Here is a 25106-nt window from a genome sequence, read left to right as displayed (position 1 = left end):
AGTTGGTGACGAAACCGGGCGGGAACCGAAAAGATTTTCAGAAAATACAATAAAATTTGTTTATACTACGGTTCTGAAAAAAAATATTTCTAAAACAAATATCGCCCTTAATTGAACACAATAATTACGCCACATAGGGTTTCTGACGGAAAAAGCCGAAACGGCTTCGGGTATGACGCAACTTATTGTTTAAAATCGAATTTTAAAAAATATTTCACAGACATTTGTGTTTTGTAAGACGTTGTATTTTTTCCACTCAAAATCCCGCTCAATCGTTTGATATAATTTGCGATAATAATTCCCAAAAGGGGGGGGTTGATTCTTGGTCACGTGACGGGAGCGAACCCTCGCAAATGTTTAGACTTTCGATAAGGATTTTTATTCGATTTCAAAGGTTTCGATCTCTGTCTCGCCGGCGCGTGTTCGTGAATAGCTGATGTCAGGTTATTTGATAAATTTTACAAAAAAGGAGGGTGTGCCGGTTGGAGGTGTGCGCAAGCGCGTTATGTCAGAGCGTGTTTTTGGCGGGACTGAGTGAAGCGGAGAGAAAGGGAGTGAGAGAGAGAAAGAAAGAAAGTGAGAAAGGGAAAAAAAAGAGGGAGAGAGAGAGAGGGAGGGCAGTCTGGAACAGCCTTCGGAGCACATCAGGACTGAATTGGGCAGGTAGGGCAGGCAGTAGGTAGCTCGCCAGCCGATTAGTGCTTCACTGTTTTACTCCCATCCGGTGACTCCTCTCGAGCGCGGACGCGGAGTGTGGGCCTGGCAGCTCTGCAGAGCAGCCCGAGATTAATTACCCAACAAGCTGATTTTTTTTTTACAAACTTCCATCTCAATCGAGTGGACCACACCAAGATTGCGTAGGCCGCAAACTCGCGGCCAGTGTCCGGAGCTAACGGAAGTTTAATTTAATAATTAGAGGAGGCCGTGGTTCATTTGTTTTGGTCGTGGAGTAAAGGTTTCTCGGACTTGTGAACTCTCTGCGTGTTCTTTTGGCTTGGGGGAAGGGTGGGTATAGCGAGGTTGGGTTTCAACCTGGAGGCTGAAAAAAAATTGCACCTTCTTTGGTTCAGGACCTAAGGGATTTACGTCAATTTTTTGTTAACTCAACAACTGCTTTGGATTTTATCTTTTGTCGCTGTTTCTGCGTGGGGTTATTTATATAAGGTTATGAGGTAGATGAGTTAAAAGGCAATTTAGATGAGATTGTAATTCCTTAATTGCGGAAGTTTTTTTGTTAAATACCATAAATATCGGTGATTTGTTATGTTTGTAACTAGCACTTTTTGTGATTTAACAGAATCATTGTGGAAATTCAGGACTTGAAGCTTAGAATTCTTACGAACTGCGCATTCTTTATTTTTCATTGAGAAGATTATTTGTCACTGTCAGTTTCTTTTAGTCTGGTCGTTGATTTGAGGGGAAATATAACTAGGAAGAAGTAAAATGGTTAATTAGTGGGTCTTAATGTTAGATGTTCTTTATATGTTAGATAATTTTGAATTCAAAGATTAAGGGCACTAAGCCATAACACACTTTTTCAATTGACAAGGTAGTTGTCGTAATAATGCTTACAAGTTTAAATAAGGGGATCAACAAAAAGTTTAATGTTTTCTCTACTTTTTTTTATTATTGCTGTAGTTTTACTTTTTAAAATTGGCTTAGAAGTTTGAGATTTTTAAAACAGTTAAGCTTTATTAGACACTTCTGTATTTTGAACCAAATGCTACACGACAGGAACAAGTAATTACATTGGGAATTGGTTTGTGTTTTTTACTTTTGCAATGTTTGTATTCAATTGATTGATCAGAGATTAGGTTGCTATAACCTTTGCCATCTTGCACTATGTATCCCTTTTCTATTACTTATATTTACAATTTAAACAAGTTTTAAAATAGTTGCTATCATCTTTACTCCAAAATGTAAATGTTTGACATGCTGACTTTATACATTTGAGCAATTGCTGATTATTTTTTCCTAGGGGCTTGTGTAGGCGGATACAAAGTAGAAGATGACCACGGTTGAAGATTCCTTTTTTTCTCCTATTAGCCTTGTTTCTACTAGTGAGTTAATCCATGTTTACAAATAATAAAAAGAAAATGCATCATGTTATATCCCATTTACAGTACTTAACCATTAACTATATTTAAATTAATGAATAAAATTTGTTCATAAACTCCCAGGCCCCAAACAATGAAAATTAGAGTTCCTGTTCTGGTCCCAGGTCTGCCATTCTGACCACAGAATGAGGTTAACTATTTACCTTGGGACACTGACTTTTCAACACACAATTGATACTATTCAGAAGATAGTTATTGTGCCACTTGTGATGTTGATTGATTTTTTTAAAATTACAAAATGGCAGATTTTTATATTTGTGAATTAAGGATCTGCTGAAATTAAACAAAAAAAACTTCAAATTTTCATAGTCAGCAGCTGATTCAGGACCCTGCATAGAGCTAGTAAGTGGGGAATATCATGGATGTGTTCAGTGGAGCTAGGAAAAAAAATGCACAATTATGTATTAGATTTGTTATTGGAGCCTAAATATGCTTGGTGTGGTTCCTTGTAGCAATATGTGTCTAACAAAAACATCTTGTGAAATGATTGTCTGAAGTTGCAAGCTTCTGCAGATATGCTCTCGGAACTTCTATCTTGATAGAGCAACTTCTGGAATGTGGTGGTACATTACAGTTCTCTCCACATTTGGGCTGTTATGATAAAGTGCACTTCCATGTGCATGTTTTAATTTGGAGGTGTGGATGATAGACATGATGGTAGAGGCTCCAAAGTTCTTGCCATCACATGGCTGACTAGGAATCTTTGCCATTCTTACTGATATTGGTGTAGCTACTGGGATTTCAGCACGTAAAGTTGCCAATGTCCCAGAGGACCATAGGGCCGCTTCCTCATTAGAGAAAGATGACTGGTGAGTTTAGCTTGAGAGTCACCATACTCTGACCTCAACTGATGTGGAAATTGAACAATGGTGTCACTCTGTATTGCACACCAGCTATCCAACCAACTGAGCTAATATACCCTCTGGAGCAATTTTACTGGTTGACAGTCAACCTGTTTGGCCATTTTATGATGACAGTACTCCTTTCTTAGTCATTTAAATTCTGGTGAGAGCATTGAAGCTAGGGTTTCTGGCCACCCATTCCTCTGTTATCTCCTTTGAAAAGTGTATCTTTGGATCATTTTAAACAGATACAGCTCTGAATTCAGAAGTGCAACTCTTCTCCACTTTCCCATTTTAATCTCCTTTTTTTTGTACTATTAAGTTCCAAATTGTAGTCAAAAAGAATGCTTTGTGCTTAATGGAAGCCTGAAGTTTTAGATTTGTGTATTTTATAAGTTGTATGTTTCACAGCAAGATTAGATTCAATCTCCTCTTTTCCCCCAAGTGTGATCAATTGTTTAAATTTTATTTTACTGTAACTTTGTAATATGGGAATATTCCTGATGAAGGGCTTTTGCCCGAAACGTCGATTTCGAAGCTACTTGGATGCTGCCTGAACTGCTGTGCTCTTCCAGCACCACTAATCCAGAAGTTGAATAATCATACTTTTTGATATGGAATCCACTGTTGACAAGCCAGCACTAAACATTTTTCCATTGTCACACTTTTTGCTAGTTAGAGGACAAATAAACTTATTTTATTTCCAATTCTTTCACAACTCAGTTTAAATTAATTTTAAAACTGAAGGTATCACTGTTGTTGAAATGCTTCTGTAGGGTTTAATCATTAGTGACAATGTGATACCTCTTAATAGCACTGTAGTAATGCTTTGATTTCAGGGTAGCCTGCAAGTGTAAATTCTGACACAATTTTTACATTTTCTTCCCTCTTCCCAATCCCTGTATTGCTAGATTACAGATTCTAAAATGCTTTCCGATGTCTTGCCCAGACATTTGTGTGATCCTTATTGTTTTGTAGCCAAACTTTATTATTAACAAAGAACAAAATTATATGCACATGTATCCCTTTTAGGTAGTTAAGGCCTTGTGCTTTTTTTCCCCTCTTAAGCCAAAGGCATTGAAACCAGTCATGTCTTCTACTTTCCAAATTAGTGTTGGCTGTCTGAATGCACTTTTATCCTTGGGCATCTGATTTGTCTGGCTCAGCAATTTGATTGTATTGAGACAGTGAAGAAATCTCTTGGTCATTTTCAAAACGTTAACTGGTCGCCAAGATTATTTTCACTCATTGTGTGTGTGATACTTGAGCAGTAATAGGACATTTTAGTGTTTTATCCATTTGATTTTTAAACGGTAAGGAGAAAACCAGGCTTTTTAATTATTGAAAGATAAAATGCAGCAAGTTCTTTCTTAGTCACTTTCATACTGAGTTTGCAAAATAAGTTTAACCTTTAAAACTGGTTGGGATATCCTAGAAAAAGGAAAATTCTCCAGTGAGAATGTCTTTAAATGTCTCTATGCATTCTTACTAGCAGCAGGCGTTTCAAAAAAATCGGTATTTGACACTGATCAGATTTTCGTCCTTAGCCCAGGGGCACTATCTGGAAACTTGCAATACTTAGCACAAGAGAGTTTGAATTTGAAGGGTCATCTTTCCTGTTTGCGTAGTTCTTAACCAAGCAAATGTGCTAACATAGTGGCTGAAACATAAAACAAATTGCACTTGGAATCTTAGTTCAGTAGGTTAGACAATCTCCTTTGCTTATGAGAGTTTGGTAAATCTAAGAAAGATTGTTTCGATGAAAATGTCACTTAGTATCAAAAAGTGTGAAATCTGCATACATTGGCTCAGTTTTTGATAGTAACTGCTATGAGAGTAACTGTGGACTCTTGACTTTTCACCCCGCTCTAAGTCTTGTCTCTTTTGTTTTAATAGTAATTTTAACTACCTCAGGTGATATAGAATGGATGCTATAGATTTACAAAGCAATAAAATTGTTCAACAATCTTTTTGTTTTAAAAACTCGCGAAAGATCATACCTAACAGTCTTTCCTGATTTAAAGCTGAATTTCCCTAAGAAAGCAATATCTCTCTCATTTTCCTTTTGCTCCATAAATGGGCTTGTCTTAAAATCTGTCAAAATGGTAAATTTGAGGCTGGCACTGGCACTTTTCAAGAGCCAGCACATATATTTCACAGCCTTTGATTTTCCAATATTTTATTCTAGCTTTAGCTTTATAATCCAAGCTAGCCAGCAAAGCGTATCTGCAAGTTGACTGTTTTCTGTTATCCGTGTCTTTGTCCGTAGAACTTTGGGGCATCACAGTGGCTTGGTGTTTAGCACTGTTGCTTCACAGCATTGGGACCCAGGTTCGATTCCACATTGGGTGACTACCTGTGTGGAGTTTGCATATTCTCCCCATGTCTCCATGGTTTTCCTTCTACAATCAAGATGTACAGGTTGGGTGAACTGGCAATGCTAAATTGCTCGTGGCATTCAGGGATGTGCAGATTAGGTGCATTAGTCTGGTGCATAGAGTAGTAGGGGAATGGGTCTGGACGGGCCTCTCTTCGGAAGTCAGTGTGGACTTGTTGGGCTGAAGAGTCTGTTTCCACACTGTAGGGATTCTATGAACTGTTAACTGTGACAGATTGAATTTTGCTCATCTGTAGGGAGGTTTTCAAACTTTCCCCTTCAGTTTCCTATCTCCAGAAGAGTTCAAAGTTGCCATTGGGTCTGGATTTTTCAAGAAATTCTGAAATAATTACAAGGATGAAATTTCCATTTTTGGTGCAGAAGCTCAAAAGAAATCGACATTTAAAGAAACTTGGGCTTTACATCCAAACTTTTGTGCCATTTCACTAAAATTTCTGTTGGAACCCTCTTTAGGTCACTAACAGCCCCATGGTTTTCATATGAAAACATCTGACTTGCTGCATTGATGGTGAATCTGAACTAGTTGTACATTTTGCCTCCAATTTTTAAACCCAGCAGCAACTAACACAAGTCATTGCTCTTTTCTTGTTCTGACATTATTCCTTTTCCACTTGACCTGCATTCTGAATATTTGAATGCATGTTATGATTTCTGAGCCACACTGGGACGCTTCCAATATTACATTAATCTATTTGTTAGATATACATTCAAGATTTGATAATTTCACATTTCAATTTTCATAGTATTTAATATGTTGAGGCTTGCACTTTTTGTGCCCTGACTATTTTTGCTGTCTGACCTCCACTCACTTGTTTTGCATTCTGTTTTAAGTAAGTCTTCTGAAATTTTGACATGGTGATGGTTAGCCTAGAAAGTGGTACAGACTTTGGTGTAACTTAACCAGTTATGCAGTTTCAGAAAATTCTCAACTTGGCTTTTTTCCATTTGAAGTCTTTCAAAATGTCTCTATGCATTCAAAAAAAAGTTGAAAGTGAGCCTTGAATGTCAGTCCTTCTAGGGAACTGTTCGAAACCAATGTCTTTGAGGATCCGTGTTCTCTTCTGTTCACCTTGTGTTTCAGTTTATAATTTATGTGGATGAGTGAAAGGAGAGGATTTGGCAGTAGAGTAACTTACTGGTTAAGTACTCAACTGCTAAGCCAAAAGTTGAATTCAAATTCCACCATGGCAAATAGGGAAATTGAATTCAATAAATTTGGTTGGTTCTTGGCCAGCACAATTTTTGTTTTAAAAATTGAACTGATTCATTATCTTTTATGGAGTTGACTCAGCACTAATTTCTAGACTCTCTTGCATATCGTTGGCATTTCATGGTAAGTAGCAGTAAGAATAAGTAATGACTTGCTAGTGGTGTATCCCAAGATATTTTGCAAAGAGCACCAGTAACCCAAGGTATACATATAATATGTATCTTCTTTTTTAAAAAATCTATAAAATTGGTAGGAGTTCTGCACTTCTAATTTGAGCCTTTATTAGAAAGATTGATTGCAATTTTTTAAATCAGGTTATGCAGCTTTTTTTTAAAGCCTCCACATTACCATGCTCCATATGGCTTTTAATACAGCCTTTTTTAAAACCTCCAAATTACAATGCTCCACAGACTTTAATTGTTTGCAATTTAAGGTATTAGCTTTTAAATATTTTAGTTTTATTGCCATATTGTAATAGTGCACTTTTCATTTGAGGCACTTAATTGGGTAATTGGTAAAGAGGAGTATGGTATTGATGCCACTTTAAAATTACTCAGGTACCTTGTGATTACTTCAATTTCAATTGACCATATTTCACTTTGGGTTGGAGAAAAGACTTTTGTAAAGAATTCTATTTGGAAAAACAGCAACATTTATATACATAGACAAGTTTTGAGGATAGCAGACTTTGGTTGCAATATTTAGTGTGTCAAGGCAGTGCAGTTGAAAATGATGCATGATCCCAATCAGGTCAATTGAGGAAGAAAACCTCAACATTTCAAAAGTACATGAAAATGCAGTTGAGGGCTGTAACCTGCAGGAGTGTAAACCCATAGTTGGAAAGTGAGATTAGAATGGATGGACATATTTGGTTGAAAGGCTTCTTTTTGTGCCACAGATTTCTGATTTTTTTTTTGAAGCCATATGAATATTTAGAAATACCTTGGAAAAGATGGATGTAAAAATCTATAGTGTCAAATTTCAATTAACAGATGCTTTGGATGAAAAGGACATCTTAGCTTAGTTGGCCTTTTTTGCCAACTACAAAATCTCCTTGTACAGCCTCTTCAATTGATGTGTGCCTTGATCATGTTCTTGGAGATGCGTGTACTGCAATAAACCTGCAAGCCTGTATTTGCATTTAAACACGTAAAAGCATTTGGCTATAGGACTTAACAACTGCAGCACGTGAACTTGGGTTCTGGTGCTGGTCAACCCGACATCAAGGATATATCAAATTTTGGCTGGTCCACTAAATGAAACATTTCAAACTTGTATTATTGGCTCACTTTTGTACCAGTTGCCGTCATGAATAGCACATGATTCATTCAGTGGAACATCTGATAATGGGGGAAAACCAGTTTGTTTTGAAACTGAAATGCTGGCCTTAACTTGGACTTGATTGTAAGATACGAAGTGAGCAAGTGGAATTGAGACTAATCAGATATTACTTGTTTTGATTTATCATTTATTTCTAAATTTCATTGTTAGTATTTACAACTTGATTTGAGAACTATCTTGTGCTTTATCATGTCTTATTTTTTTCAGCCAAAATGGGAAAGAAGCAAGGTAGCAAGACAAAAAAATCTGAAGATGTTCAACCTGAAGAATATATTGTCGAAAGAGTGTTAGACAGACGAGTTGTACAAGGAAGGGTTGAATACCTTTTGAAATGGAAAGGTTTTACAGAGTAAGAAGTTTTACTGCACAGGCAGCCTATTTCGTGACTTTTCTCACTCATTTCTATTTGTGTTAGATGGTGCATTTATTTTTCTGTTGAAATGTAATTGTCTGCCAAATCCTGACTTAAAATTGAAGTGTATTCAATAACACAGTTAAATGGCTGCCGTAATGTTGCTGATATTCTACAGGCACCATTCAATTTGGTGAAATTGCTTCTATTTGGCTTCAGTCTCCCCATCTGAATCAGTGGGCATAGAAGTGTGTATGTCATTTGTTTTATGTGAAAGAAATTCTGCTATATGCTGTAGCATCTGGTGCTGTGAAATCCATTCCTTTTGTGTTGGGGCAGAGTCCACAGTGCTGAGAACAACAAGCAAGTGCTCACAAAAGTTATGATTTGCTACTTCTCAAAAGTAATTTTTAATTTCTTACATTGTTTTAAACATCCATCAGTTGTCAAAAATTAAGTATTTGGTTTGAGTTGTGCACATAATCCAGTTACAACAGTTAACAGGTATCATGTTTGTGTTGGTAGCATTGAATAAAGTCATACATTGAGCTGATTGCGTTGACACTTAAGTTGCAGCACTGTGCTCAAAGACTGCTCAGCCATTCCTTCTCATCTGCTAACGTGATACCAGATCTGTATCATCTAATCTTGAGACTGACTCTCTTAGCTTGTATTCCTCAACTTTCAGCAAATACTGAATATATGTATATTTGGTGTGTTGGTATGCAGCATGATTCATGCTTGATCAATTCCTGTGCTGTATTTACAGCATAGCATGGAGGATACTGTGATCCAAACCACCTAGCAGCATAATTCCTGCTGTGGGTTGAATTTGAGTAATCCTAAACTTCAGTAGAGATTAATGTTGACAAACTTGAGCTTTGCTTGTAAATTTGTTCATCTTTACGTTGTTAGATGAATTTCCATTGCAATTCCATAAATAACATCTTATAAAGACTAAGGAAAGAAAGCAAGATCATGCTGTAAACCCATGCTGTCTAACAAATAAACTACTTTATTTGGAACATTACAGAATTTGTTATTGACTACGGAATGCCATTTCAATTTTAAAAAATTGAATTGGCATTTGGTCAGCTCCTTTTTGCGGTATTATTCAATGAGAAGTTTAACTTTTTGTGCTGTGGTTACTGAGGATAAGGGTTATTGCCAGTTAATTGTAAAGTGCATATAATTCAAACTAGTGATTTTATTCACTAAAAACATGTGCAATGAATAGGATTTACTTCTTGCCTTTTTCTTGTATCCACTTTTTACATTGCCTACTTAGGAAGAGTTAGTGTCACGTGTCAAGAAAAGTTTTGCTCATGTGTAAATGTTCTCATGCTATGTGTAGTCATGTGTTTAGTGCTTTCCTTTTTGGGCTGATTTTATTAGGATTGGTCCTGGTTATGTTAAATGGAGTATTCTGACTAAACACTGACTTAATTCAGTTTTGATATGAACTTATTTCAGTGCTGACAATACTTGGGAGCCGGAGGACAATTTAGATTGCCCAGAGTTGATTCAGGAGTTTCTGGATTCCCAAAAGGCTACCAAGGAGCGTACCGATGGATTCAAAAGAAAATCTGTCTCTGAAAATGAGGGTGAAGAAAACAAGTCAAAAAAGAAAAAGGATCCAGTAAGCCACTGTCTTCAGATTGATGTTTCCTGCACTATTTCAGCTGAAGCAGCTTTTATTTACTTTCAAACAAGGCTGTGCAAAACAATAGTCTAGCAAAACAACAGAAACCAAAGATGATATCTGCTTTTTGCTGCACTATTTCTCGCATTAGAAGTCAAGCAAGAGCATTGTTCCCTGGCCACTAGTTGTGTGCAGTTGCTTCACATGTTAAAAGTAGCTTGTCTCAATGCTTTTGGGGCTTTAATCATTTGCTTATTCCCATTCCACCTGAGCAATGAGAATGAGTCAATTAGGAAGGATGTAGCAGATGGTGTAAATTCAGGTCATGAGTCTACTGTCAATTTAAATCAAATTGCCACCTGCCTGACACCTTAACCGAGCAATAAATTTGATACATTGCAAATGGAAGTAACTTGGTGAGTAGAATTTTCAGGGGCTGCTAGCATTTTCACATTTGAGATTCCAAAAAAAAACACTTAGTTCAGAATAACAATTGAATTGCCTCCCTATGATAACCTTTTAAAAATTGTCACATTTTATTTAATTTCCTACATTGGTCCAGGTGCTTTTAATTAATTTGATTGTCAGTAGATATATTTAGGACTGCCTTGTAGCACATGCCAGTGTCCCTACCCCTGGACCAGGTGGCCTGGGTTTACGTCCCACCTGTTCCAGAGGTGTGTGATAACATCTATGAACAGGTTGATTAGAAAAATAAGCTAATTTCTGAAAAAAAACATGCATTTATAAGGATTCTTCTGGCACAGTGATTAAATCCCTACTCTGGCTCAGGAGCAATTTCCCTTCCCACGTGGTTAAAGATGCCCTCCAACACATTTCGTCTACATACCGCACCTCCGCCCTCAGACCCCACCCCTCCAACCGTAACAAGGACAGAACGCCCCTGGTGCTCACCTTCCACCCCACCAACCTTCGTGTAAACCAAATCATCCGCTGATATTTCCGCCACCTCCAAACAGACTCCACCACCAGGGATATATTTCCCTCCCCACCCCTTTCCGCCTTCTGCAAAGACCGTTCCCTCCGTGACTACCTGGTCAGGTCCACGTCCCCCTACAAGCCACCCTCCCATCCTGGCACTTTCCCCTGCCACCGCAGGAACTGTAAAACCTGTGCCCACACCTCCTCCCTCACCTCTATTCAAGGCCCTAAAGGAGCCTTCCACATCCATCAAAGTTTTACCTGCACATCCACTAATATCATTTATTGTATCCATTGCTCCCGATGCGGTCTCCTCTACATTGGGGAGACTGGGCGCCTCCTAGCAGAGCGCTTTAGGGAACATCTCCGGGACACCCGCACCAATCAACCACACTGCCCCGTGGCCCAACATTTCAACTCCCCCTCCCACTCTGTCGAGGACATGGAGGTCCTGGGCCTCCTTCACCGCCGCTCCCTCACCACCAGACGCCTGGAGGAAGAACGCCTCATCTTCCGCCTCGGAACACTTCAACCCCAGGGCGTAAATGTGGACTTCAACAGTTTCCTCATGTTCCCCTTCTCCCACCTCATCCTAGTTCTAAACTTCCAGCTCAGCACTGTCCCCATGACTTGTCCGGACTTGTCCTCCCTGCCTATCTCCTTTTTCACCTATCCACTCCACCCTCTCCTCCCTGACCTATCACCTTCATCCCCTCCCCCACTCACCCATTGTACTCTATGCTACTTTCCATGCTTCAGGCTCACTGTCTTTATTCTTGATGAAGGGCTTTTGCCTGAAATGTCGATTTCGAAGCTCCTTGGATGCTGCCTGAACTGCTGTGCTCTTCCAGCACCAGTAATCCAGACCCAGGTTCAAGTTCCATCCATTGCATATGTGTAATAGTATATCTGAACAGCTTGGTTTGAAAATATTTATATGCATTTATGGAGAACCTCTTTATTTTTTTTTAAATTAATTTTAAATAAAAGGCATAAAGATGTGGAAACAATTGAAGTGCTCTAAGCCTGCAGAGGAGGTGGTCTTTGGGAAGGTTTATAAGGTCTGAGGAAGAATGTAATGCTGTGATTGGGAGATAGAGGGAAGTTTGAGGACTGGTTAAGATAATGGGATTACCTGAGAGTACCAGTTTTCAGCTTGATGTGTTGGGGCTGGACTTCCAATTGGTGAGGATGATTATGATCACATGGTAAAATTTTATAATTTATTTCATAATGACTGTTTCAGTTGCTTACACAAATGAGGTGCTACTAGTGCTGAGATAGAAATAAGCATATGCAATGAAGAATGTGATAAATGGCTTTATAGTTATGGATCAGAGATGCCAAAGTTTTGCCAGGGCTGGTTCAGTTTGAGTATGTACTCCAGGTGGCTTAATGTTTATGAATGCCAAGTTAGAAGTTTAGTTTTCCTGATTTTCAGAAGGAAAAGCCAATGGCTAATAATGAAATTACAAGAAATTATTCTGGAATATGGCTGGATATTTTAGGAGAATATCTAGAAATGGGTCATATTCCTATGATTGCTAATAGGATGTGTCTTTTGAAACTTAATTTCTGTTGCCGAGTTCTTGGATCCCACACTCTAAAATTTCCTCTCCAGACTGCTCTGCTTTCCCACATCCTTCATTTATGACCTTCCCAGTTTTTGATCAAGCTTGTTAACTACTCAATATATCCTCTTGTTGAGGGCCAGTTTTGCTCCCCACCTAAAAAAAAATCAGTGCAAGTTTGTTGGATGTTCCTTTATTAGAAGGGGCTCGTGCACTTACACAGATGTGGGCGACACGGCACGCTGCCTCACAGCACCAGAGACCTGGGTTCAGTTCCCACCTCAGGCAATTGTCTGTGTGGAGTTTGCACATTCTCCCCGTGTCTGCGTGGGTTTCCTCGCACAGTCCAAAAATGTGCAGGTTAGGTGACTTGGCCATGCTAAATTGCCCATGGTGATAGGTGAAGGGGTAAATGAATGGGTCTGGGTGGGTTGCTCTTCAGAGGGTAGGTGTGGACTTGTTGGGCCGAAGGGCTTGTTTCCACACTGTATGTAATCTAGTCTAAAAATTCAGGAAGAGGATAGATTATTGAGATTCCTATATTGTGGTCATTTGGAGATGAAAAGAATCTGTTTGCTTTGTTTATATAGTAGGAAGTGAGTCATGAGGGTAGTCCACAGAATTAAAGTAGAGACGTATGTTCAATGTACGAAATGACAAAATCTCAGCAAAAGTTGAAAATTTTAAGGATACATCACTAGCTCCTAATGTATATAGAAAATCCCAGGAAGCTGACTGCATCCAACATTTCATTGGGGAATGAAATTACATAATATATTATACTTAAAGTATTGCAAAAATGATATGCAGATCTGTTTGGTCAACATATTTCCCTTACTATAGCATCCAGAATACTCCCTTGCTCTTTTAAAGGTGACTTGATAAGAAGATCACATATGTTAGTGACCAAGGGAATGGCAGCTGAATGGGATGGAATTCTAGTAATTAAATGGTGGATGTGGACAGGTTTAATGTTTGAACATGGTAGGCAACAGTGAAATTAAATGAAAGTCATAGTAATTGAAGATTCAGTAGAAGTGGATGAGCAGAGGAGGAATGATTATTGCATGGTTGATCTCAGTAACAAAATCCATGGAACCTTTTCTGTCTGAAGGGGAGGGAAGAATGAAAAGGAATTTTGGGAGGTGTACAGTCAATTAAAAGGTATGTGTCCCTTTGATTCTGATCCTAATGCACCACTCAACATGGTAAAAGCAGATTAGGTGATCGTGGACTAGTTGATTGGTTGTTTGCTCCAGTTTGTAAACTCCAGAGGGAAGAAAAGAGAGGAATACCACAGAATAATATTTGATCTTTGTTCATCTTTTGCTTTTGAAGATCTTCTCTCTCATATTTTTCTCTGGTGTTTCTCTTTTTTTTCTTCCCTCAGTCTGGGGTTTTCAAACTGGAGCACACAACCGATCTAGTCCACGATCACCTGATCTGCTTTCGCTATGTTGAATGGTGCAATAGGCCAGATACCTTTTAATTGACTGTACACCTCCCAAGGAGGAGAAAGTGAGGACTGGAGATCAGGAAGAAGGGCTTATGCCCGAAACGTCGATTCTCCTGTTCCTTTGCTGCCTGACCTGCGCTTTTCCAGCAACACATTTTTAAGCTCTTTACACCTCCCAAAATTGCTTTCCTGTTCTTCCCTCACCTTAGAACAGAAAGGCCCAATGGATTTTGTTATTGAGATCAACCATGCAATAATCATCCCTCTTCTGCTCACCCACTTTTACTGAATCCTCGTTTACTGTGACTTTTATTTCACTGTTGCCTACTACGTCCAAACTTAAAACCCGTCCATAGCTACAATTTAATTAGTTTAATTCCACCCCATTCAGCTGCTATTCCCTTGACTATATGATCACGAACACTTGATAAGATCTCATGACACCTTTTTAAAGGTGCAAGGAAGTACTACTGGTGTCATCGTCAACATGTGGGAAGAAGATGGAGTTTAATTTAGATAAATGTGAAGTGCTGTATTTTGGAAAGGCACATCAGGGCAGGACTCAATGGTAAGGTGCTAGGGAGTGTTGCTGAACAAAGAGGCCTTGGAGTGCAGGTTCATTGCTCCTTGAAAGTAGAGTCGCAGGTACTTAGGATAGTGAAGAAGGAGTTTGATATGCTTTCCTTTATTGTTCAATGCATTGACTATAGGATTTGGGACGTCATGATGTGGCCATACAGGACATTGGTTTGATTACTTTTGGTTTCCTATTGGAAGGATGTTGTGAAGCTTGAAAGGGTTCAGAAAAGATTTACAAGGATGTTGCCTGGGTTGGAGGGTTTGAGCTAAAAGGAGAGGCTAGATAGGCTGGGGCTGTTTTTCCTAGAGTGTCAGAGGCTGAGGGGTGACCTTTTATAGAGGTTTATAAAATCATATGGGGCATGGAGAGGGTAAATAGACAAGCTCTTTTCCCTGAGGTGGGGGGAGAGTCCAGAACTAGAGGGTATAGGTTTAGAGTGAGATGGGAAAAATATAAGAGATCTAAGGGGCAACCTTTTCACATAGTGGGTGGTTGTGGATTGAATGAGCTGCCACAGGAAGTGTTGGAGGCTGGTACACTTACAACATGTAAGACCCATCTGGATGGGTATATAAAGTGGAAAGGTTTAGAGGGATGTGGTTCAACTGTTGGAAAATGGGATTAGATTAAGTTAGGATATCTGATCGGCATGGACAAGTTGTGGAGCGAGGTGTCCGTTCCCATTGCTGTGCATGTCTATGACTCTAATGTCACAAGACTATTTAAAAAGTGCAGCTTTTAGTGAGCTGGCCAAATGTTCTTCCAGCATGTACACCCCCTACTGCTACTAAGGATGAATGGCATCATTCTGGGAATGGGGTAGTGAAGAACACCTGGTCAGAAATGGCTGTGGTCTGTTTGAGATCATGGAAGAGCAGATCTCTTGCGATAGTAAGGTCTGTGCATTTAGGAGTTGCCTGGCAAGATTAAGCATGGTTAGAAGTTTTCTTAAATTTGAAGGTATAGATTAAAGAATTGATTGGCACTTGATACATAAAAGCTGATTTGAAATGTTTGAGAAAGTTGGCATGAATTTCAGTTGATTCATGATAAGAAATGCTGAAATGGATGGTTATAAGGATCATGTTCAAGTAGAAAAATGCAATATCTAGCCAGGTGGAAAGTTAATTAACAGTATAAGCACTTCTTGGAAATTTTCCAATTTTAGTATGTCTGTGAATGTGCTATTGAAGAAAAAATTTTCATCATAGTTGATGTTTAAATATTTTCTTATGGCTTAATGGCAATAGGACATTTTTGAATTATTATAAAAACAGATTTTTAAAGCAGTGGATATGTAGAGGGCAGTTCGCCAGTGAGACTGTTGGATAAACTTGGTCCCCATAAGCCCTTTGATAGCGTAATCGGCCAAATATCAGGAAGTCATCTGTAAGTATGAGGGTCTGCTGCAGCAGCAATGTCCTCCTGCTTGCTGTCAGGTTAGTAATTAAGGTTGTAGACTTTGGGAATAATTACTTTAATAAAGGGAAGGTGAGAAGTTGTGTAGTTTTGCTGAAGGGGAAGATTAAATATGGTGAATAAAAGTGAGGTAGGAGGGTGAAATCAGAATGATTAGTGTCTCCAGTATTTTGATGTCCTTTTACAACTGTTGGCAGTTTTCAAAATTGGTGAGATCAAGGGGAACTGAAATACATTGCCTTTTGTGAGCCACTTAAAAACCTAAATCTGCAATCCAGGTCAGCATAGCATGAATTAAGTAGTGAATCAATCTCTGCTATTGCTCGCTCACTCTCTTATTCAATCCATTGTATCACCACCTCGTGTGCCAGCTATCCAAATATCTCTTAGTGACAAATTCACTTGGTTTTAAAGTGTATGCCATTGTAGGATCCTTGTCTGCATAACATAACTGTGTATACATGTTTTCTGTAACTTTAATGTTTGCATTATAAAATAATATATTTCTTTTAAAAGAATGACAACCAACCAAGAGGTTTTGCACGGGGATTAGAACCAGAACGTATCATTGGTGCAACTGACTCGAGCGGAGAGTTGATGTTTCTAATGAAATGGTAAAGATTTTTATTCTAAATTATGCTAGAGTTCCAGTGTAGATTAATCTGCAGTTACAAGAATAGTTTACTACGGTTTGTGTGTTAGTGGTATGTTCCATTCAGTATTACAAGAACATCTCAAATTTACTTGAATAGAATGCTAAACTTGCAAGAAAACACAGTTCAGGAGAATGAAGAAATTTAGTGCTTGTTCTGACTCTGTGACTTACAGCCTAAGAAGTACTTTTGTTTATGAAGCATGGCAAGCAATTTGCACAGTATAGCCCCAGCAATGTCGTGATTCAATTTTCCCTGTATTGGTTAAAGGATATGTATTTGCCGAGATGGAATAGGTACAGGGTTATGTCCTACTCCTGTTGCTATGTTTCTTCAGCTTCTCCCTGTCAATTACTTTTATTGTCCAACCCACAGATATCCTATTTTGGTCTCTTCTTTGGATGCTGGCTCCTCAACAGTTTCCCATTTGATCTAATGATGGTTTCTTAATTTAGAGGATCTTTATTAAATTTTCAAATAACGTTTTGGGGTCTAAGAACAACAGCTTTTCTAGACTTGGCATGTAACTGCAGTCCTACTTCTCTCATAATGTTTCAGTAAATCATCTCTGCGTTTTCTCTATAGACACAACATTCTCCCTAAACTTAAACTGTGCTGACCACTACTTCTTGTTTTTATACTCCCTGCCCCTCTCTTTATTAAGCCACAGTCCTAAATGTTGTTTTAAGATCCTTGACTGAAGTCCAAAGATATTTCGGTTTGGGCAGGAATGTGGAATTGAGGCTGCAAGATCATCTTTTTGAAAAGCAGAGCAGGCTGCTGGGCCAAATGACCACCTCTTACTCCTAATTCATATGTCCATGTGTTCTTTATGTAATTCAATCTTCAAAAACTTTGTGCAATCCCCAGATTTCTCTTCCTAAATGTCCAGTATTGTATAATTTAGTTTCTGTTGTCACAGTTCATTTATTCTACCAAAGTGTTTCACTCCATTTCTGTTAAATTGTATCAGCCCATTTCACCAATCTGCCAATGTTTTCTTAAGTCTGTTACTCTCACCTTGCTCCTTTCAAAGGTTTCACCTTTATCTCCCCATCCTCTGTTAATTTATATTCAAGCTGACAGTATTAAGTGACATCTCCACTGATGTAGGTTATTTCTAATCAGGGCTGGGGTCCTTTCTGCCCCTACCTGTCTTGTTTGGGGTGCACGGGGAATTGTACCAAATAAAAAAAATTTGAATTTATAACATTCCTTGTTAAATAGGAAGCTAACCCAAGGCACTTTAGCGAATTGTATTTTTGTACAGTGTGCGAAAACAGTGGGAACCTGGGTTATTTTGACTGGACAAGGTAGGAGGAATGTAGCAAAGGGAAATGAACAAATGATCTCCATCTTTAAAAATCTTGAGGCGCCTTGCAATTCATAGAAATGTTGAAGGCATTTCAGCCCAACATATTCATGGCAGTTGATTATAGGACCAATTTGGCGAGACCCATATCTTTGCAAATTTCATCTCTTCAAGTGTGTGTCCATTTCCTTTTTCAACATTGCAATTCAGTCTACCTGCTTGCCACGCTTTGGACAATGCATTCCAGGTTAAACCATTTTGCATTAAATACAAACATACAAATGAGGAATAGGAGTAGGCCATTCAGGCCCTTGAGCCTGCTACATTATGCACTAAGATTACGGCTAATCTGATTGTAACATCAAATCCACATTCCCACCTGGCCCTGATAAGCTTCAGCCTTTTCTGAACAAGAATCCCACCTACCATCTCTCAAACAATGTAAGGGTTTAGTTTCTGCCACAGTTTTCAGTAAGCACCACCTCTGTTTTAAATGAGTGGCCCCTGACATTTAAATAGTGACTCTTAGTTTTAGATGCTCCCATGAAAGGAAACATCCACTTGACATTTTTCCTGTCAACACCCCTCTGGATATAGTAAAATTCAATCAAGGTGCCTCTTATTCTTCTAAATTCCAGTAGAGACAAATACAGCCTATGCAATTAATTCTCAATGACAACCCCCTCATTCCAGGTCATAGTCGAGCAAACCTTCTCTGAAGTGCCTCAAATTTATTTACGTCCTTAAATAATGTGACCAGTATTGTGCATGTGGTCTCACCAATAAATCATGTAACTGAAACATAATCTCCCTACTGTTATATTTCTTCTCGTGATAAATGGTAACATTCTATTTGTTTCCCTAATTACTTGTACTTGCATCATGTGTGATCCATGAACAAGGAGACTCCGAACCTTCCACAAGCCAGCAATCCACAATCTCTCAGCATTTAAATAATGTTCTTGTATTCATCCTGCCAAACAGGCACTTTCACATTTTGCTACGTTGTGATCCATTTGCCAAATCTTTGCACATTGTTTCAACCTATCAGTGACTCTTTGTAGACTCCTTATATCTTCTTCACAACTGTCATTCTTACCTATTCATGTCATCAGCAAATTTAGCTACCATACCATTGGTCACTCCAATGAACATGATAAATGATTTTCCTTTGACAAAATCCTTTTAGCTTTGTTTAATTTTATTAAGCTTATCCTCATGTTCTATTATAATGCCTTTACTAATAGTTTCTAGCATTTCTCTATCATAGATAAGTTAACTGGGCTGCATTTACTTGCTTTCTACCTCCTTCCTTTTTGATCAAAGCTAGTTTTTGACCTAAAGGATGCTTTTCTAAATCTAATTGGTTTTAATTCTCCAAAACATCCATTGCATTGGTTATTGATAAAACACAAGGATGAAATCCATCATGACTTGGGGACTTGTCAACTCTGTTCCAACAGTTTACTCAGTAATACTTCCCTGGTGATTGTAGTCTACATTCCTCCTCCTCCTTCTTTCTTTCAATTTTCTAATTCATAGCTATTTTCTGGATGTCATTCATATATCCTCCTCTAGTGAAGACGAACACTATGGGGTCAGTGCTTGCTTTAACTTTAAATAGAATTGTACCCCGGTACTGATGTCAGTGCCTCATGAACTGAAACCCATTCCACCTATAACTCCTTGACATTTTTTTAAACCCTATGCTAGTTTGCCCAGGGCTGAGATGGTAATCCGGAGATTGTTGCATTGGAGATTCTGCCTTTCAATTTAGGTCATAAGTGTTCCAAGTCTTTCAGCAAAATCTCATTTTTAGTTCTAACAATGTTGTAGGTAACACCAGACAGTCATCTGTACACCTGCTCATGGCTGCAGAAAACAGTATATATTCCCTAACTATTGTGTCACCTACCACAACCACGCATCTATTTCCTTCTCCCACTTGTATGGCACCTCTTGATGTTGGTGAGGCCTCTTCTGGAATACTGTCACCCTGTTTTAGGATGTTATTAAGCTGGAGAGAGTTCAGCAGAGATTTACTAGGATATTGCTAGGAGCATCAACAACTTCTCCTTCCACTCCTCCCACTTCCTCTAAACCAAAGCTGTAGCCATGGACACCTGCATGGGACCCAGCTATGCCTGCTTCTTTATTGGATATGTAGAACAGTCCATCTATCGCAGTGACACCAGCACCACCTCCTCCCCCTCCCTCCCTCCTCACCCCTTCCCCCACCTGTTCCTCCGCTACATCGATGAATGTATTGGTGCAGCTTTGTGCTCCCACGAGGAGGTTGAACAGTTCATCAACTTTACCAACACCTTTCACCCTGACCTCAAATTTACTTGGCCCATCTCAGCAACCTCCCTGTCCTTCCTGGATCTCTCCGTCACAGTCTCTAGCAACCGACTAACCACAGACATATGCTATAAGCCTACCGACTCCCACAGCTACCTAGACTACATCCTCCCACCCTGTAAAAATGCTATCCTTTATTCCCAATTCCTCTGCTGCATCTGTTCCCAGGGTGACTCCCTGCCACAGCAGGAAGCGCAAACCCCGCACCCGCACAACTCCCCTTAACTCCGTCCAAGGCCCAAGGGATCCTTCCATATCTGTCAGAAATTCATCTGCACCTCTATCCAATGTCATCTGTTGCACCCAGTGTTCAGCATGGACTGGTTTGACTGAAGGGCCTGTTTCCATGCTGCATGATTCTATGACTATCAAAAGAAACATTTCCTATCTGTTTGGTTTGTTTTTGATAACTGAATTTTCTAATTAAGTATTCTAATTTTCCTTTCATATCAATAGCTCAGTAATTCTTTGATTTTTATTTTAAATTCTGTCTAATCTTCCGACCTCGTGTGTTGCTGGGAAAACACAGCAGGTCAGGCAGCATCCGAGGAGCAGGAGAATCGACATTTCGGGCGTAAGCCCTTCATCAGGCTTATGCCCGAAATGTCGATTCTCCTGCTCCTCGTATGTTGCCTGATCTGCTGTGCTTTCCTAGCAACACACTCGACTCTGATCTCCAGCATCTGCAGTCCTCACTTTTCCCCTTCCAATCTTCTGGCCTGCCACCTACCTTTATATAATTGTCTTTGAGTTTGATATTATCCTTGACTTTTATTTAACCACAGGTGGCAGTTGTGACTTTGAATTTTTTCTATTTGCTGGAACATATCTATTCAATGCTTTGTGAAATGTCCCATTAAATGTTTACCACTACACCTCTCTTTCACCTATCCTTAACCTAAATTGCCTGTTCACTTTCATGAGCTCTGATCTCATTTCCTTTTAATTGTTCTTAAATACAAAGTCGTGGTCTTGGACACACACTTCTCTCCAACAAACTGTATTTGAAATTCAATTGCATTGGAGTATTTTCACTATTGAGTCGGTAATTCATTAGTCTGGTGTTGGTCAACAACATGTAACGTCTGTAGCCCCTCTTTTCCCTGTCACTGTTAGGACTCCAGTGTCTGTGGCTTTGCTCCTGAACCTGCAGCCCCAATCACTCCAGCCTCAGCCTTGCTAACTCCTGCTCACCTTACTCCTCCAGTCACAGGTTACTTTTCTCCTATCATTTCTGCTGATAGACTGTAGCAAATATAAGAGAAAAGCAACCTGTGATTGTCCATTCTTCACCATTTGTGATTAAATTTTTCTTGTGTGTCTAGCAAGATTTTAGCGAGCTTATCTGATGCCTTCACATGAATGCATCCTTCTCCTGTTTTGTTGTGTTTTTATCTGTTTGACATTAACAGGCAGCTTTGAGTTGAAGGCCTTATGCTCACCTGGTGTTCTGCCATGACAAAATTTCAAGTAGACTTAAAGATTCTTTTTTGCATTTATTATAACCTAATAGGTGATAATTTTTATAAATGAGCCTTTTATGGATTCATGATTTTAAGGCAAAATGACTAAAAGTACTGAATTAGCATGATGGTGATTTGTTTCTAACTTCCTGTTTGTGAAACAACTTTGTAATATAAAGAGCATCTTTGAATGCTTTGTGTTTTTGAATTGGCCATCAAAGTATAAATGCAATTTGCTTTCTGAAAGTCACATTGGATTCAGTACTAACTATTGTTCCATTTACAAATGGTGCTAGAACTGTTAAATTACTCCAGCACTTAGTTCTTTATTTGGGTAGCTTGTGCCATTGCAGTTGCCAATTTATGCTGGGAACCTGAGCTCTGTCAGTCTGGGTATTCATGCAGCCAGGATAAAAGTGACCTTGTGAATTCAATCTGAGTGATGAGAAAGGGATTCTGAGGGAACTGTCAGATATTAATAGTTTGCAATTTAGTTTAGTGTATGAATAGCTCAATTAAATGGAGCTTGATTTCAGAAAGTTGCCTTTAGATGTTTTGTTTCACCGATTTTTATGTAAACCTTTCTTATTTGCCCCCTTTTTAGGAAGGATTCAGATGATGCAGACCTGGTTCCATCCAAGGAAGCTAATGTTAAATGTCCGCAGGTTGTGATTGCGTTCTATGAGGAGAGACTGACATGGCATTCCTATTCCACGGATGATGATGAAAATTAACTGTGTGCAGTAAATTTAAAGGAAGTTCTGGCAAGGTTTTGCGTATTCATGTTCAGAAGTACTGTTATTGTCAAATTTAAAAATCTGCACCCGAAATATCAAGTTCACCATCTGTTTAATGCCCTTTGACTGCAAGGTGAATTTCAGCTGGCTGGTTTATGCATTGAGAACATTTGTTACATTTACTTGGGATATATTGATTAAATGCATAAATATCAAATGTATTTTTGGTCCTTTTATTGACAGTAATAAGGTTTCCTTGACTGTTTTGCCAGAAAAATTGTGCACGTTAATGGACAACTTGTTTGCGATCTGTCATTCAAATCCACAATTAAACTGCAGTCACCCCGATTTGAATCGCTTTGATATGAACCTGTTTGCTTATATTGTTGACATTTAAGAAAGCTGAACTGCAAGTGGACACATGACACATTAAGACTACATCTGGACAAATGATCAGTCAGTTTCCAACTTGCAGAATATTTGGCTTAGCAACATATTATGGCTATTTTAATTATTTTAATTATATCCTATTTCTAATGTTACTGTAATGTTTTGTTGGCAGTTTATGGAAATGTGGTTTCAAAGTATCATTAGCCATGTACTATTGCTCTGGAGTTACTATTAACTCAGGTTTTTTTTTGAATGGATTAAACAACCAAGAAACTGATCAGGCACTTCATATTCAATAAATTTGCTGTTGTAATGCTGAATTGAAACTTAGGTACTTGATCAAGTTGCTAAGTGCCATTTGACAGTCACTTGTGTATTACAGCCTGTAACTATTGTGAAGTTGACTCTGTTCAAGCTTATAAATGATATGATCATGAAGTAGCTAATCGGTCAAAACAATTCTGCTCGAATATTGAGCTAATGCAGCAGTTTGTTCTCCAATGTGACCAGTTCTGCAATACATAAGTTGGTTTTGAAATCTGAGTTATTTTATTTATAAATTTAGACTTAAGCAATGTTTTTGTTGAATACTTGTACTGCCCAGTTTCTTCTGTAATGTTTTCACTTTCTTGTTGACTGCTGAGGGAAAATGTTTAATAAAACTATTTTTGTCTTTTTGAGTATAAATTTTGATCTTTTTACCCTGTGACATATAATCAAGTATCCCAAGCTGAAGATGAAAGTACTGATTAGTACAAGGATAGATTATTGGTGCTGCCTAATGTATTTTACACTTTCCAGATATGCATTTCATTTCAATTGGCATTAACATGAAGGTAGCTGGTGAAATTCTGTACCAGCATGCTCTCTTGCACTTTGCTAATCTGCAAGAAAGTTTGCAGGTGATCTGTTATATTAGTGATCCTGAATAAATGGTCCCTGTCATATAGGAATGGTAAAGTAGAATGGACAAGCATGAAATGGCAAAAGTTTGTTGGATCGTGACTAACTACTTATTTTTCCAAAAAAAAAACAACACACTTTGATAGAAATTTTCAGGATGATTAGACTGTCTCAAAGGGCTTTGTCAAATCACTTTGCTGTGATTTGAGTTTGATATTGACCAGATTATCATTTTGTAATGTTAATCGAAGAATAAATGTTGACCAAGGGGCAACTCTTAACTGTCTTCAAAACCATCTCTGAAGATCATAGTAACTCCATTTAATGTCTCCTGCATTAAAAACTCTAATGCAATATTATTTCCCATACTAGAATATGACATGACTGTTTTTTTGTGCTAGAGCCCAGAAGTGAGCTGTCAACCCAGAAACTAATTCACAAATAAGTATAGTGCAAGCTGAGGTACAATTGCCACTTGAGTAGCAAGGTGCCCTGGTGCAAAAAAAACAAATCTTTTTTGTTTCACAAAGAAAAGAATTGAGAGTAAAACACAATCTTTTGAAGCGATGGCCTTTAAGCATAGGCTTTGTGATTCAGATTGTCAGCTTGGTGAATTTTTGAATATCTTAGGCCCTGTAGGCAGGGAGGGAAGAGGATTTGAAGCGATAGAAGGTCTTAGGAGTAGAAAGAAATAAGTATTTCACATTGATAACAAGACAATGGTGCAAAGTGGAAATCAAGCCACCTTAGTTTGGTAATGATTTGTAGCTTGGTCACAGCTCAAAAGTTAAGATGCAGTAAATTTGTAAAGTAATTTAGTATTAATGATGTCTATTGTGAGCACAGGTCCCAAAACAATGCCTGCAAACATTCAGAATCAAGAAGATCAATTTCGTAGCTCTAACCATGATAGTTTTGTCTCCACAAGGTGCATCAAATCAGCCTGGCTGTCCTGTTTGAAAGATTATTTTTCAAAAATTAGTTTGCCTTGAAATGACTTAATTCAGACCTTTTCACATTAAATATCAGAATCTTGAGCCTTCATGTCTATTGGGGCCCTATCGCACATGTTACAAAGTCACATGACTTATCCAGTGGAAATGCCTCCTCTCGTTAAGGAAAGCAGATGGGCTCTCAAAGCTGGTCACTTTAGAGATTTGCTCTAATAGTCACCACTGTTTCAAATGACCTTTTTCAGATTTTTTTTTCTAATCAACCAGTTAAGAGATGGTATTAGACATTCTGGAGCAGATGGGACTTGAATCCAGGCCTCTTTGTCCGAGGTAGGGACACTACCAATACATCACAGAAACCTTCCTAACTGTGTCTATACCAGTGCACGTATCACTAATCGTGATCGTTTCCATTGGAGGAAGGGATGGGCAGATTTGTTACCAAGCACTTGGATAGGACCAAG

General features: G+C 38.6%; 1 protein-coding gene across 5 annotated transcripts; it reads left to right on the top strand.

Moving 5' to 3' along the window:
- The first annotated feature begins 491 nt into the window (after positions 1-491).
- Positions 492-23473, top strand: LOC140480346 (chromobox protein homolog 3-like). Of its 5 annotated transcripts, none has more exons than XM_072575092.1 (6): positions 492-663; positions 1979-2060; positions 8116-8257; positions 9734-9899; positions 16387-16484; positions 22264-23473. In XM_072575092.1, exons 2-6 carry the CDS (start codon positions 2009-2011, stop codon positions 22391-22393), a joined length of 588 nt encoding a protein of 195 aa, XP_072431193.1. In that variant the 5' UTR covers positions 492-663; positions 1979-2008; the 3' UTR covers positions 22394-23473. The 5 variants fall into 5 exon arrangements, with proteins under 5 accessions (XP_072431193.1, XP_072431197.1, XP_072431195.1 ...); XM_072575094.1 differs by lacking the exon at positions 492-663 and adding an exon at positions 721-955; XM_072575095.1 differs by lacking the exon at positions 492-663 and adding an exon at positions 987-1005.
- The last annotated feature ends 1633 nt before the right edge of the window (positions 23474-25106 follow it).

The sequence above is a fragment of the Chiloscyllium punctatum genome, chromosome 8 (genome assembly GCF_047496795.1).
Source record: "Chiloscyllium punctatum isolate Juve2018m chromosome 8, sChiPun1.3, whole genome shotgun sequence".
NCBI classification, from domain to species: Eukaryota; Metazoa; Chordata; class Chondrichthyes; order Orectolobiformes; family Hemiscylliidae; genus Chiloscyllium; species Chiloscyllium punctatum.
The sequence above is the reverse complement of the archived record's forward strand: the minus strand, read 5'-3'. Positions and strand labels throughout refer to the sequence as shown.

What these genes read in the sequence shown, in the direction of transcription:
- LOC140480346 (XM_072575092.1), top strand. Translation starts at nt 2,009, where the DNA reads ATGACCACGGTTGAAGATTCCTTTTTTTCTCCTATTAGCCTTGTTTCT. An exon ending in TATTAGCCTTGTTTCTACTA is followed by an intron (nt 2,061 to 8,115) that starts GTGAGTTAATCC and finishes TATTTTTTTCAG; the next exon opens with CCAAAATGGGAAAGAAGCAA. An exon ending in TTGATGTTTCTAATGAAATG is followed by an intron (nt 16,485 to 22,263) that starts GTAAAGATTTTT and finishes CCCCCTTTTTAG; the next exon opens with GAAGGATTCAGATGATGCAG.